This window comes from Hetaerina americana, unplaced genomic scaffold (assembly GCF_022747635.1).
Source record: "Hetaerina americana unplaced genomic scaffold, ioHetAmer1.1.p SCAF_7, whole genome shotgun sequence".
NCBI lineage: Eukaryota > Metazoa > Arthropoda > Insecta > Odonata > Calopterygidae > Hetaerina > Hetaerina americana.
This window is the reverse complement of record NW_027287316.1, coordinates 45,056,072-45,069,603: the sequence shown is the minus strand read 5'-3', so window position 1 is coordinate 45,069,603 and position 13,532 is coordinate 45,056,072. Positions and strand designations below refer to the sequence as shown.

The window sequence follows — 13,532 nt, the reverse complement described above, 5'->3', positions numbered from 1 at the left end:
AAAAATAAAGTTTGCAATAAAAATTTGTTTTGGAATCCGTCAGCACGAGATCTGTAGAGATCACTTCTCATTATTTCAAAATTTACTAAGCATGACTTAGGAAAAAATAATATTTGATTTGTACATTGATAATACTTCAATGAAACAGGCATTTGAATTGTTTAAATCACAGTTATTCTGGGGGCAGAATTTTTGATTTTCTATCGAGGAGAAACTAAATAAGCATTGAATATAATACAGCCCAAAAAGTAGCCCAAAAGTTGTTAAATTTGATCTAAATCGTTTAAGTAATTTGACGAAAGTACCAGAGATGAAATCTGTGTAAAAAAATGTTTTGCTTATGATTTGACAGTCATGAAAACCTTCTTATTAAAACTATTTAATGAACTCCAATTACGTACCACATCACAGAATTATAAATATTGTCAAGGATAACTTGAAAAAAAATTCAAAGTTTATATTTGATTTCCAAAATAGCGCAGTAGGTGTCATTTTTAATGACTAGGTTTAGTATTTCTAAAAGTTAATCGTGAACGATTTCAATGCTCCTGTAGGAAAAAAATGACTGTTTCGAAGGAGTTCATCGGGGATTTAAGTACATGACCTTTCACCTCGAGACCACATACATCATGTCAATGGGAAAATGCGGCACGTGCAATTGTTTTCACAGAGCTTCATGAGAAATCATGGAGAGACGATGAACTTTTCGTCACTATGGGCCGGTTGGTAATCAAGTTTAAGCGAAATAGCATAGAGTAGGAGCCATGGGGTAAAGAGAATCGAGGTGATGAAAGATTTCTTCATGTAAAATTTTACCCATTTCCTACCATACTTGCTTCCACGTATATCCCCTACAGTCAAATCAATTAAACCCTCTCCACGGAAACTATTTACTGAACAAATCAAGTGCCCTATATCTTAGTACCTCCAAATTTTGCATCTTTCATGTGCCGGAAGTGTCATGAATTATGATCAGCTCGTTACAAATCATAAATCCCACATAAATCACAGCCCATAAATCATTTTTCAAGAATTCAAGGGCCAAACAAATAATGCTGGATCCAAATTATGCCCTTTTGAAATGAAAAATCACATCACATCGTTATTTTCTTCCATCTTCCCCAGTTAAAAACAAAACTATAAATCATATTGGAGCCTATAAAGAGTCTGCAGATTAAATTTTTATCAAATACGTGCCCACGGGTGCCCACATGACCACATTTAGATTATCATCTTTATGGCACACACCATAAGTAAGCGTTGCGATAATAAATCTGGGCTTTCATTTGCTGAGCGAAAGCATACACTGAAAATTAAATACTAGGAGGCTTCATTCGACCGCCGAAGTACGACACTTTGGGGGGACAACCTAAGAACAAGATGGTACTAGCAATGAAAACATTTACGGAGTGACTACAGCGATATTTTTAATTACCACCGGAAAAAGGACGTCGTGAGTCGAGGGTGGAAGCGGTGCTAAACCCCCAACGCCAAATACCCACCCGACCTCTTTCGCCCGCTCCCCACACCTTTGCCCCCTCCGCACCACACACTCACCCTTCCCAGGCAAGATGATGACTTCCTCCTCCTTCCCTCTCCCCTTTCTCCGTCCCCCCAATCTCGCTAACCACCCACCACACACCCCCCTTCCCGCACCCGCCAGCACTCTTCCCTGCCACAGTCGCACCGCGCGCCGGGAGAATTGCGATCCGAGGGGAAGGTCTCAGTTTTGCCCTTCCGCAAATATTATGGCAGGGACAAAATGCGGTGCGTACTTGCTGCGAAGGAGTGGGGACGAGGGAGAAATGTGGAGGGACTGGAAGGGCGGGAAAGGGTAGGGGGAAAGAGAGGAAGAAGGTGTCTCCGCGTTCTGAGTGCAGAGGCATGTTTTGAGGCGGCCGGAAAGGACGAAAAAAAAAGAAAAAATTGAGGGGGAGAAGACGGACATGGGAGTGGGGACGAGGAGAGGGGAATTGCGAGGAAAGAACTGCCCCGTCCGGAAAGAATCATTCCCAAAGGGCTTGAAGGTCTTTATAAAGTTAAATGGCGGGGATAATGGATAGCGATGGTATTAATAACCATAAATTTGAAAAATAAAATGTGTATTTATAAAAAGGAGGTTGAGGAATTTGCGGGAATCCAACGAATAAACGTTCCTTCTTGAATAAAAAGGAAGGTCGTTTGGGACACTAGTTATTTTTTTATGCTTCTCCTTAATTAATGCGTTAAATTTTCGCTGGTTACATCTGCTCCCTTGGAAAAAAACAGTACTCTCTTTCTTTAGTGTCTCATACAAATTAAAACAGTAAAAGATAAAAACTACGAGAAACCACCCCACGGATTCCTCGGTTTGTCAAACATGCATTCACATTAATTAATTTCTGGCATATCAATAGCATTTATCAGTGGAAAAGAAAACTATGAGTAATTAATAATAAATTCTTATTTATATTCATCTTGCCTCCGTTTAAAAATATAATTATTACATTATTCCGGGAATTTCATACCTAAAACGAATCCCATAAATGGTATGAATTAACTAAATATTAGCACATAAAAGTATTCTGGAGTGTTTACACATAATATTTACTAATGGCAAGCATCTTCGACATAATACCACACTTGTGCGTGAGGTAGGGAGGTTCAGGACATCAGTCGTGAAAACGAAGAGGGAAAAAGTTTGAAGAGAATTGAGGTTTTTAGGATACTGCCCATAAAAAGGGGAACACGAAGCCTATAAAAGAGATGTATGCTTTAATATGCTAGTGTTTTCCTCTTTTTGTGCTGTGGTCGTGAATTATGAGGGGGAAATTGAATCTATCTGTCCTTGAATTTATTTTCCGACGGCTTACTTCGCTATTCTTCATATTACAATTTTCTTCTCTACCGATTTAGAGTGGGGTTACAGGTTTCATATCGCCCTACGTCTCTTAGTTTATAGTTCTGGGCATTTTTATCACAGGCCGGGCGGTTTGTCTCTTAATTCCGTTATTTCTTGAGTCAATGCCTGTTGATATGAATCTAAAATCTCGAAATGTTTCATGCAGTGTCTGAATACTAGCGAAAGTTAACGAAAAGCATAAAATTTAGAGTATGTAAAAAATATCGCGCAGCTTTGGATTATCTTTTTTGGTTAACGAGTGCTGTATAACGTTTCCTTTGTTTACCTCGAAGCTCGAAGCCACTAAAGAATAAGGGTGGATTCGTGAGAACATCATAATACTAATATTGTACAGAAAAGCGCAAAGCATTCATAAGATCAAATAAAAATAATTTTAAGAAATGTAAAATTTTCGCTACGTAGTTTTAAAAATGTTATTAAAGACTCCCGTGATGCGATATTATACGTTACTTTTCCTTTTACGGCAATTCAGGCATAGATTTTACCAGCCTTCGTTACTACGATAAGGATCAATTTCAACCTAAAGATCGCTTCAGAACAACCGCCACCTTAACTACAAACCTTCACGGCCATGAAGTAATCATTTACTGATTTTGGAAACTTGTGTGTTCAAAGATAAAGTTTAATCACACGTTTGAATTCTAATCAATTTACTTTGGCAGTCTACGTATTCTAGGGAAAATGGCTACTTCATCTAATGTGTAAAAATATTCTTGCAGCACCTTCCGATTATGCTTCAATCAGCCGCGAAATTATCAGTGTATGCGAGTATATAAAACGATCATTCTGCAGTCGTCAAGTCTAAGGAAGTTAACTTTTAGTATCTCAAAAACAGGTTCTTGATTTTCCTCAAAAACGCATACAACTTCATTCAAAGTACAACCGAAAATCCCTTAAATAACTTTACCGAAATCGAAAAACCTTTTTGTTTCTGTATCGCTAAGTAGCAACATCCAACTTTTTGACTCTTGGATGGGCCGTATTTGTATCGGAGACGTTGGTTCTCACGCGGCATTAAGGAAAACAGTTCAGGCATTGCGTTGTGCCCTCCAGGGACTCTTCAAAACAGAACAATCCTTCACCGAATTCCGAAAGTGCGAATAATGTGCGCTAGTTTAGTTCCTTCCACTTATTTCCCTTTTCCCGATATTTTTTTACGTGCAAAAGTATCATCATTTTATCAATTCCAGATACAATTTTTATCGGAATATAATCTCTCTCCAGATTCTAGGTCACGCTTAATGACGAGGCCTCACCTTCATCATTAAACGCTGGCCAGAAGAGGTCATATTGCATCCTTGGTAAGAAATATTTATTTGTTATCTAAACAGATACAACAATTAGCGTAGATATAAAAATTACGTTTGAAAAATACTTTTATTAGTATTTCCTTCGAAATTACGAAAGCTGCAAGGACATTATAACGGTGCCAAAATATTCTCATCACTTCCGATAGCTAATAATTCAATAGCGTCCATGCTCATTGAAAAGAGGATTCAATACCATTCTGTTCACGAATTTGCTACACTTCACTGGTAATATCTGGTCAAGGAGAGCTTTAATGTTATTTACAATCTTCAATCTGTCTTGAAAGATTTGACAAAGTGCTAATCAAAACATTAATTTACCATTCACTATTCCCTTTTGGTTAATTGTGTAGTACCACACATAAGCCAACATACGAGTACTAAAACCTTGACTTGCACTCCATAGACAAAATGTTGGCAAATTACGAGGCATTAAAAACAATATTCCAAAACGGTTAGCGAGGCTAAAAGGCTTGCTCCAAGGATCACTTCAAACAAAATTTTAATTTAACAAGACAGACCTTCGACATGTAAACATCGCCGCAATATCTTACCTATTCGCTAATATTGTATTTTAAATATAGTATATTTTCAACGCTTTCTACTATTTCAGAGAAATACAGCTCTCTCACTGTACGAATGTTAGGAATATGAATTCTATTGTTTACTAACGGGCATGAAAAGAAAACAGAGAACTCTTGAGAAATTGTGACGTTCAAAAAATTTCAGGGGCAATTTCCTTCCCTTGGCTAAATATCCGCGTTGAAATTTCACCTCTCATATCTTCAGCATAAATTAAGTCGCATTTCCCACATTATTTCACGGATGATTACTAAATATACAAAAAGTGGTTAATACCTTCAACATGGTGTGATTAAAGGCGTATTCAAATGATAATGATACAAATAGAACGAGATTTCAAGTTAGGCAAATAATTAGCAGCTTATTAAATTAAAATAGAAACCTAACTCTCGGCCATAATTGTTTTCTCTTGTTTCAAGTTAGAACGCCATATATGGTCCCGAAAATATCCCGTTTGCTGAATGCTGTCCTTAACTTATTTCCAAGCAAGGCCTAAAATTACTATTAGGAGGGCATGTTTTTTTTCGAAATTCTCATCTCTCTCTTTTTGCTAAATTCTACTTTCGCACTTGGCTTAAACCACTGCAGTTAGAAACCTACGTATTGTCCTTCCAGTGCCCTATACAGCGGAAAAGTATGCCTTTGAAATCCTTCCTTATTCCAGTTTGAAATTATTGTTGAGCATAATAAATTCCACTTCCTTGCTTTGCTTAAAGGATAGAATTAGTAATTCGATAAATCCAATACAATTAATTTTTATTACTTTTTAAATGACTTTGAAATAAAACCCAATTAGTAAATTCATTCTCACGTTTGTTCTTCTTTGTTACTCTTGTGCCTATAATTAAATGAAATATTCCTGAAGATTCCCAAGTCACTTGAACAGAAAAAATTCCTTTGTTCAATCACTTCCTCCGTGACATTTATCACGGAATGCATGGTGATGTATTTTTCGATATTGTCTATGACACTAACCATTGATATTCCTATATTTAGACTTGCGCTTTCTCGCTTTTATATTAGGATAATATGCTCAGACATAAAGTATTCATTCAATACGCTTAAGCATTCATAATTTTCATTACGTGTTAAATGAATACCCCAGAGGCATCTGCACATATTTGCGAGCTTTTTTCCATAGGTTTTTACTTTATGCCTTGCTTAAAATTTCCTCCGGTAGATTTAGCCTTCAAGACATATATTCTAAAATATATAACCTAATTTTCTATCATATATTTATTTTTGAGTGTTTAGGCATTACGCATCCCATGATATGTCCATTTAAATTAATACTTTGTTGATAACGCCATTCTTTTATAATTCATCCCATTCAGAACTCGGTGTCTTCTAATAATACTGCTATATTGAGTAAGAAATCTGAATGATAAATAATTCTGTCCTGTCTGTTTTTCTCTTTCCGCAAAGAATAAAAGCGCCTTACCTGAGCCTACAGAGTTTTATACAAATGAGAGATTACCCTCGTAGACAGCTAATATCTAAATAAATCATCGACCTATGAATAATGCAATGCATGTCACGAATCGTGTTCCAGGAGATCATCGTGATTCTTTCCAGGTTTAGGACAGGTCGTGGCCTCTGAGATATTATTTCATTTTATGATCCTATCATCATCGGCTCAAGGTCTTTTTCGGACCACTGAAGGTCAATTGTACCCTCTGCGCTGTCGATGGGCTCACGGTGAGCTTGAAGATCATAAAAGTCTAGACGATGACCCACTGTCCTTTGAGGTTGTTTATCGTTGACTCCCATGGTTAGGTAGTTGGGAGAACGTAATGAGATCATGTCTTCGCAACCTCAGAGAAGTGTGCTTTTTAACTTTTCATAAATATTGAATAAATGTACGAGGATTTTTAAAAAATTTAGGTCTTTCGTCACTTTTTATTTTAATTAATAGCATTATTTAAGAAAGGATAAGTATGAAAATATTTGATGAAATTCTAAAAGGTGAAAGTGAATAGTAAAATAAACTACAGTAATGTAAACTGAGAAGTGTTTCGAGCGATTTTTAGAATGAATTGTACAAAATTACATTTCCATAAATCACAGTCGACTCCCTCGATTTTACTTCAATTTTGCCTTTCTTTTGAGCTCCATGTTAGTTAGCATTAACATGAACTCTTCCAAATCCATGCCAAAATATTGCATTTTTAACACAATTGTAGGCTTTTGGTAAATACATTTTAAATCTATTTCCAACCTGCTTTTCGTAACACATTTTCTATTTACAGTTGTAATTTTAGAGCTGGTGGAAATCTTACCTCCCTGAGGTTGTAAGGGTCAATAAAGAGGCAGGCCGCCCTGGAAGCCCCAAGCAGACAGAGGAAGCCGTTGATGGTGGACATGTATGGGCGCGAAGAGATGAGGGACCTGAAGAGAAAGAAAAGGCAGGTTTGTGTGAAAAAAAAACATATATACTATATGTTCATAAATATATATATACATATTTATATGTAAATATATATATAAATATATGTATTTATATATATGTATATACATATATATTTGTGTGTGTGTATGCTATCTATCTATATATATATATATATATATATATATATATATATATATATATACACACACACATATATCATTACACCAAAGACACGCTTTCTTTTCGCTGCTATCCATAATATGAAGCGGAATACATTTTCGTCTATGCACTGCAAGGAATAACAAGGTTGAGTGAGTAGGAGTTTTATCCCGCCCATAAATAAAGTTGAATAATATTTAAAGATACTTTTACAAATTTAATCTCGAAAGTCAATATTTAATGTAGATATACAGTAGGTAAGTGCATATACTTAAGTGCGCTGACAATAATTGTTTAATATTTTCATTCTCATAATAACTTGTTTCATTTTTTCTGTTTTATATATTTGATGTTGAAATTTAAATCCATTTACTCGAAATGATAATTTTCCATTTGAAAATTATTGACACAAAACTCGAGCGTTTACAGGAGTATAAACTTCATTTAAAACATCTTAAATCAAATTATCAATACTTCTGGAGTTAATTTGTGTAGAGATGGGGCATTGATTTTAATGGAAAATGAATATAAAAATTGAAGCTAGCGTGAATAGTAATTGCTTATTTTATAAGCTGTTTCGCTTTATGAAACATTAATCAGTAAAATATTACTCTTTGACTATTTCCCTTAAGCAATAATTAGTTTTATATAAAATTAATAGCGTCAATTAAAGTTTTGTAAGCTCAAATTTAATATAAAATCAATTATTCTAAAATTCTCATTCAATCTCGAATTTTAATAATGATTTAAACCCTTTTAAAATTCTAGACACAGGAAACAAAACTTTTATTTCTAATGATAAGTTTTCGATGCGCTCTGTTATAAACGTATTATTTAATTTATACTTTAATTTGAAAAAATGAACGCGTTACAGAGATCAAATTTAAAATATAGTTTCAATCAATATATCGATAAAATTGGTTAAGTCCAATTGGCATATTTTCATAAGTTTAATTAACAGAGTATTTTCAAAATGTCACTCTGGAATACAGGAGACCTCCAGAATACTCTTTATGTCCATTTATGTGATGGACATTAGAGCATAAAATAACTCCTCTTATTGAAAGTGAAATATTGTTGGAATGAGGGTAGCTATCCAAATGAACTTTCCAATAGCCGCCGTAGGTTTCCTTTCACCAATTTGATTGGCACGCAAGGGGAGAACTAGGATTTCTATCAAGTTTTAAAACTCTTGATCTTTCTCGAGTTATTTATCATCTCGAAATGATGCGAAAAGAAATATTTGGACTAAACTTTGGAGGAGGTGAATGTATTCCTACGCACTATTTGCTACGATGGAATATTACCGTTGGCTCCCACTAGATTCAAGAATGTAAACCAATATCCACCTCTCACAATTCCGATAATTGCATGTCTATTTCTAAGAATTTACTCAGTTTTGGTATTTTCCTCGATGCTCTCATAAGTTACTAAATACGATCAGATTACAGCATGCGATATCATGGCATTTAAACGGAGTTATTTTAAAAGCTTGCCTTTAAAAAGGCCAACAGAAAGGTTAAAACGTGGTGAATGTTTCCCAAGTCCATTTATACAAGAAATAAATAACCTGGACGTGAACATGAAGAAATGAATCGTGACCTTTCCAATTTAAACTTTCTTTTGCAAAAACCAAACTCTTTTCTGAAACTTTACATGTAGACTCGCCGGAAGGCCTCGTAGGAAGTCCTCATACATAAAGACGATAAAATATTACGGGAATGGCACCAGAATTTCATATTGTAGACGTAACACTTAGCAATAAGGAATTATTTTATTACGAAAAATATTAACAATTAGCTCTTCGTAGATAAGTGATAATAATAGATAATAGCTTAAAACGGAACACGTTATAAATATAAATTTACTTAGATGAAACAATTCTGAGTCAAACAACGGTATGTGACTATCTCATTTCAACTGTTAAATGTAATATTTCCATTGGCTCCGTATACATAGCAACATAGCGCCAATATCATTATAGCGTTTATTTTTAATGCAAACGTTCTATAAAAGGTCATTTTTTAATTTGAAATTCAAAAGGTGGAGCTAAGAATGAAGGAGAAAAATACTTCTCAAGTATACATTTTTCCTCTTTTATCATATCATTAAAAATACGATCAGCCATGGCGTTACCTATAAATTCAAAGACTACTTACGACCTTAAAAGTACGCAAAGGGACCAAAAACGAAAAATAATCATTCAATGCCAAATCAGATTTTGTCTTATTTAGCGACATTCAATTTTAAAATCTAAATGGAATTATCTTAAATCAACTTTAGAGTCGGTTAAGACATACTTTCCTCAAATGATTTCCATGTAAATTACTTTTTTTTAGAATCGAAGGAGTCATTCAGCTGATTCTTTATTTTCCTTGCCATTTTGAAATATATATCTGTATTCCCATTATTTGTGCCCACTACAATGACTGAAAGAATATTCGGCGATTTTAGTCGAAAACTCCCATGTTCTGACTTTCAATGGAAACCTTTGTAAAAAACGTATCGCGAAAATTAAAAGAAAAATAATAATGATAATTTCAGATATTACTACTCTGCCACAAAATCCTTCAAAGTACATCCTTTGAGCGTCGACACACTTTTTCCAGCGGGTTTTCAACGACTCGAAGGCTCCCTGGTAGGCGGATACCGGAAGATCCTTAAGGGTACATGTGCAAGCTTCTTTGGCGGCACTTATAGTGGTGACCTTTAAGGGAAGATTTCGCTTTCGGGAATAGGAAATAGTGTGCTGGTGTCTAGTCAGGACTGTGAGGGAGTTTGGGAATCGTCGCGATGCCTTTGCAGAAGGTCCTCGTAACAATTATCGTAAGCAGACACTCGACTCAGCATTTGGCCGTCCGTCCTTCGGTACGAGTTTAGCGCAGATCTTTCGCATCGCCAAATTTTCAGTGATAATGGTCTGCCACGTCATCTTAACAATGCCAACACGATATGCAATCATGCGCACACTTATCCGATTGTCTGAATTCAGCACTTTACGCACACGTCAGGCAAAATTATTAACGATATTTTTTATACAAACCTTGCATGCCAAACAAAATGTTCGCCTCCACTCGGTAATAAATTAAAAACATTTTGTGGCATGATATTCATCTGAGGAGTAAAGGACAGATCCTATGAGTGGTAATAATTCTAAATAATTAGTAATTATTTGAAATAAGGATTATTATCTTTTAAATCGTGATAAACTTCCCTAACAAACACTTACTTTTTAAATGAACGTTCCATTGCGGTTCCAATACAGATTTCCCAATGATGTAGAACGAATCTAAGGAGTTCCTACATTCTCTGAATATGCGTGTTACCCATACCAACGGAGAAGGAGGCATGGTGAATTTTGCGAATCAGATAAAAAACTGAGAAAACGAGGATATTACACGAAGGGACACATGTGAATGAGGAAATATTGCCCCAACTTTCACCAAGTCACATTCTTCTGGTTGGATGTCGTATTTTTAATGCTACTCAACGAGTGAAATGCAATGCAAGGGAAGAGAATGAGCTACTACTCATAAGCATAGCCTTCACCAGGGATGAAATTATTTCTCTCAGAAATTTTCCTTCCTTTTTTGCTAAAGCAATTGATTCGTTATGAAAAATATTTAAGGAAAAGCTTCTCATTGTTGTCCCCTATGAATCATTGCTTCAGACTATGATAGAAAAAGACGCTTAAACTCACAGAACATAACTGTCTGCATCATTTATTATAATAGTTATAAAACAATGTAGGATGTAGATAATAAATAGGTTAGGGCTTCATCCACAACCGTGTTCTGAGTAAACGACTAAAAACTGAAAAAATTCGAAACTTCTGCATAATACCGTGAATAATTAGATAGCCTCAATTTTGAATTGCATCTATAATCTAATTTAAGCCATAAATTCTTGAACCTTCATATGTATATAGAACACGAAATGTTTTCTTAATCGCATGCATTGTCAAAGAATGGTAGGCAAATATTTCAACGCAGCTAGCATTCGTATTTGATAAAGAGAAATAAAATAATAGTATATATATGTATACATATACATATGCATATATATAATATAATATATTATATATATATATAGATAACACTTTTTGAAAGTCTCACAGACGCGAATAATAATGTATAACACTTAGCACTAGTGGACACAGACAAAAACACAGAAACACACAAAAAAGAGACTCACTAACTTTCTAATTTTCGGTGGTCGTAGGTGTGTACAGGTATATATATACACAACTTGTCATGATATTTCACATAAATTGTGTGATGAATGAAATGATTTCGAGCTCAATTCGGTTAAATCACATGTTATGAATAGAGTAAACATTTGGTATATTTCACAAAAACTTAAATAACATACTTACTAGCATCATATTAAAGTTTTCACGAAATTTACAAAGTATTTTTATCAAATTCTCAAATTTACATACATTACATGGCAAACTGTTTACACCTGGTAGCATGATGTGGCAAGCAAAGGTGATCTAGAACTTTTACGAGTTTTGATAAACAAAACAAACATTCCCATCTTATTCCTACATCCCTTTTCGAGCGCTGAAACGAAATTAGAAGTGTACATCAATAATTGCGTCCCTTCTCCGGAAATTGAAAGGAAAAAAGAACACCATTTCATCGGGTGGTCCAGTAATGATGTATGTCCCAAGTAACTCTACGCGACGCACAAAAGAACGAGTGGTAGAACTAAGCGACGGTATCTAGGCACTAACGTCACGATTGTTGACAGAAGCCTTACGTGACCTACTTGTGAGCATTCATCTCTTCCTGTACTCTGATTACGTCCCGGTTTGTCGAAAGGGGAGAAAAAAAGTAGTGGGCATCATGGCAGGGTTCAAGAGCTTGCAAACACATCGAGCATGACTCTCGGTAAATACTACAATCCAACCGCCTGGTTACGTCAGAGGACCGGAAGTAGCCAGTCATACGTTCTCAAGTGATCCCTGTCTCTGGGACTTATTTTAACGCGGCCAGGGTTTTTTTTCCCCTGGACGGCGTGAGCTCATGGCTGAATGAGTGCCACAATGATAAAAGTGGTCTTCCTCACGCTTGAATATTGAAGAGGCCAAGCTGAGTGGTGGCCTGGATGAAGAACCCTGGCACGTTGCCCCAGCTCTTCTGCGGGATAAAATGGATTTTTGATGCTGCAGCCGAGGGTCTCGAGGTCATTTTCACGCCCTCACAAATTATTAGGGCGAAAGCGCAAATAAAAAAAGAATCCCACAAAGGTGGCATTTCTCATGATAGTAAAGGGTTTCCTTTATAAAATGGAAGATCGGAGGATCGAGTCCCAGTCTTGGCAAACATTTCTGATCGGAGTCTGAATCCTTTCTTCTTCTCTGTCTTTATTACCAACCTTGTGTTTGCCCTTCCAAGTTTTCTATCCCATTCCGACGACATACTCTCAGTAAAAAAATGAATAACAATTTTTTTTCTCTTTTAATCTCATGCATGTTTCGATGTGTATTTAATACAGATATTTGAAATCGAAAACGTTTCACTTTACACTTTCACATTTCTTTAATGTATGTTCTTTGTTGATAGTGGGAGGGAAAATCGGTGATTATGCTTACCCCACCTTAAGCTGGAGTGAATGATCATTGATCATTATATTTTTTAGGCCTTCAGACCCTAAGATGAAGCAAACATTAAAATAATATTAAATTGAACATTTATTGATATGGAAAAAATTGAAGATTATAACATTAAAATAAGCCGAAATTCTATTATTTAATGCTGGCGTGACTATTTTGATAGAATGAGCACTGAATCAGCTGTTTTAATGCAAGAATGCTTGAGTTAGCTCAAAAGTGCTACTACAAACTACAAAGCGTTCAGATCTGCTACAGGATTATTATTGAGACATACTGTCGTTAATTTTAAATTGTTCAAAATAATATTAAATTAGGTGGCTTTACATTTAACGCCAAAAAAATTGCTTCACAAAATTTAAAAGCGAGACATGGTGAACAATTCTTCCATTCAATGGCTAAATATTAAAATATTAGAAATAAAAAGTTTGAAATTATGCAGAAACACACTAGTGTCACTATCAAGTCATAATTGTGACACAAGTGCACCGAAATACTTCGTAAAAATAACATTTTAACTAAATAAAGCACTATTATTTTTTAGTTTTAAGAGTTAACTCGTAGCCCGACTTAATT

The 13,532-nt window shown here is 35.2% G+C and overlaps 1 protein-coding gene across 1 annotated transcript in view; it reads right to left on the bottom strand.

The window, feature by feature from the left end:
* Positions 1–13,532, bottom strand: part of LOC139696829 (uncharacterized) — a 79,265-nt gene that overhangs the window by 39,209 nt on the left and 26,524 nt on the right. The window contains exon 2 of the mRNA XM_071595709.1: positions 7,071–7,179. Within this exon, the coding sequence (XP_071451810.1) occupies positions 7,071–7,179 (109 nt within the window). The remainder of the gene's footprint in view (positions 1–7,070; positions 7,180–13,532) is intronic.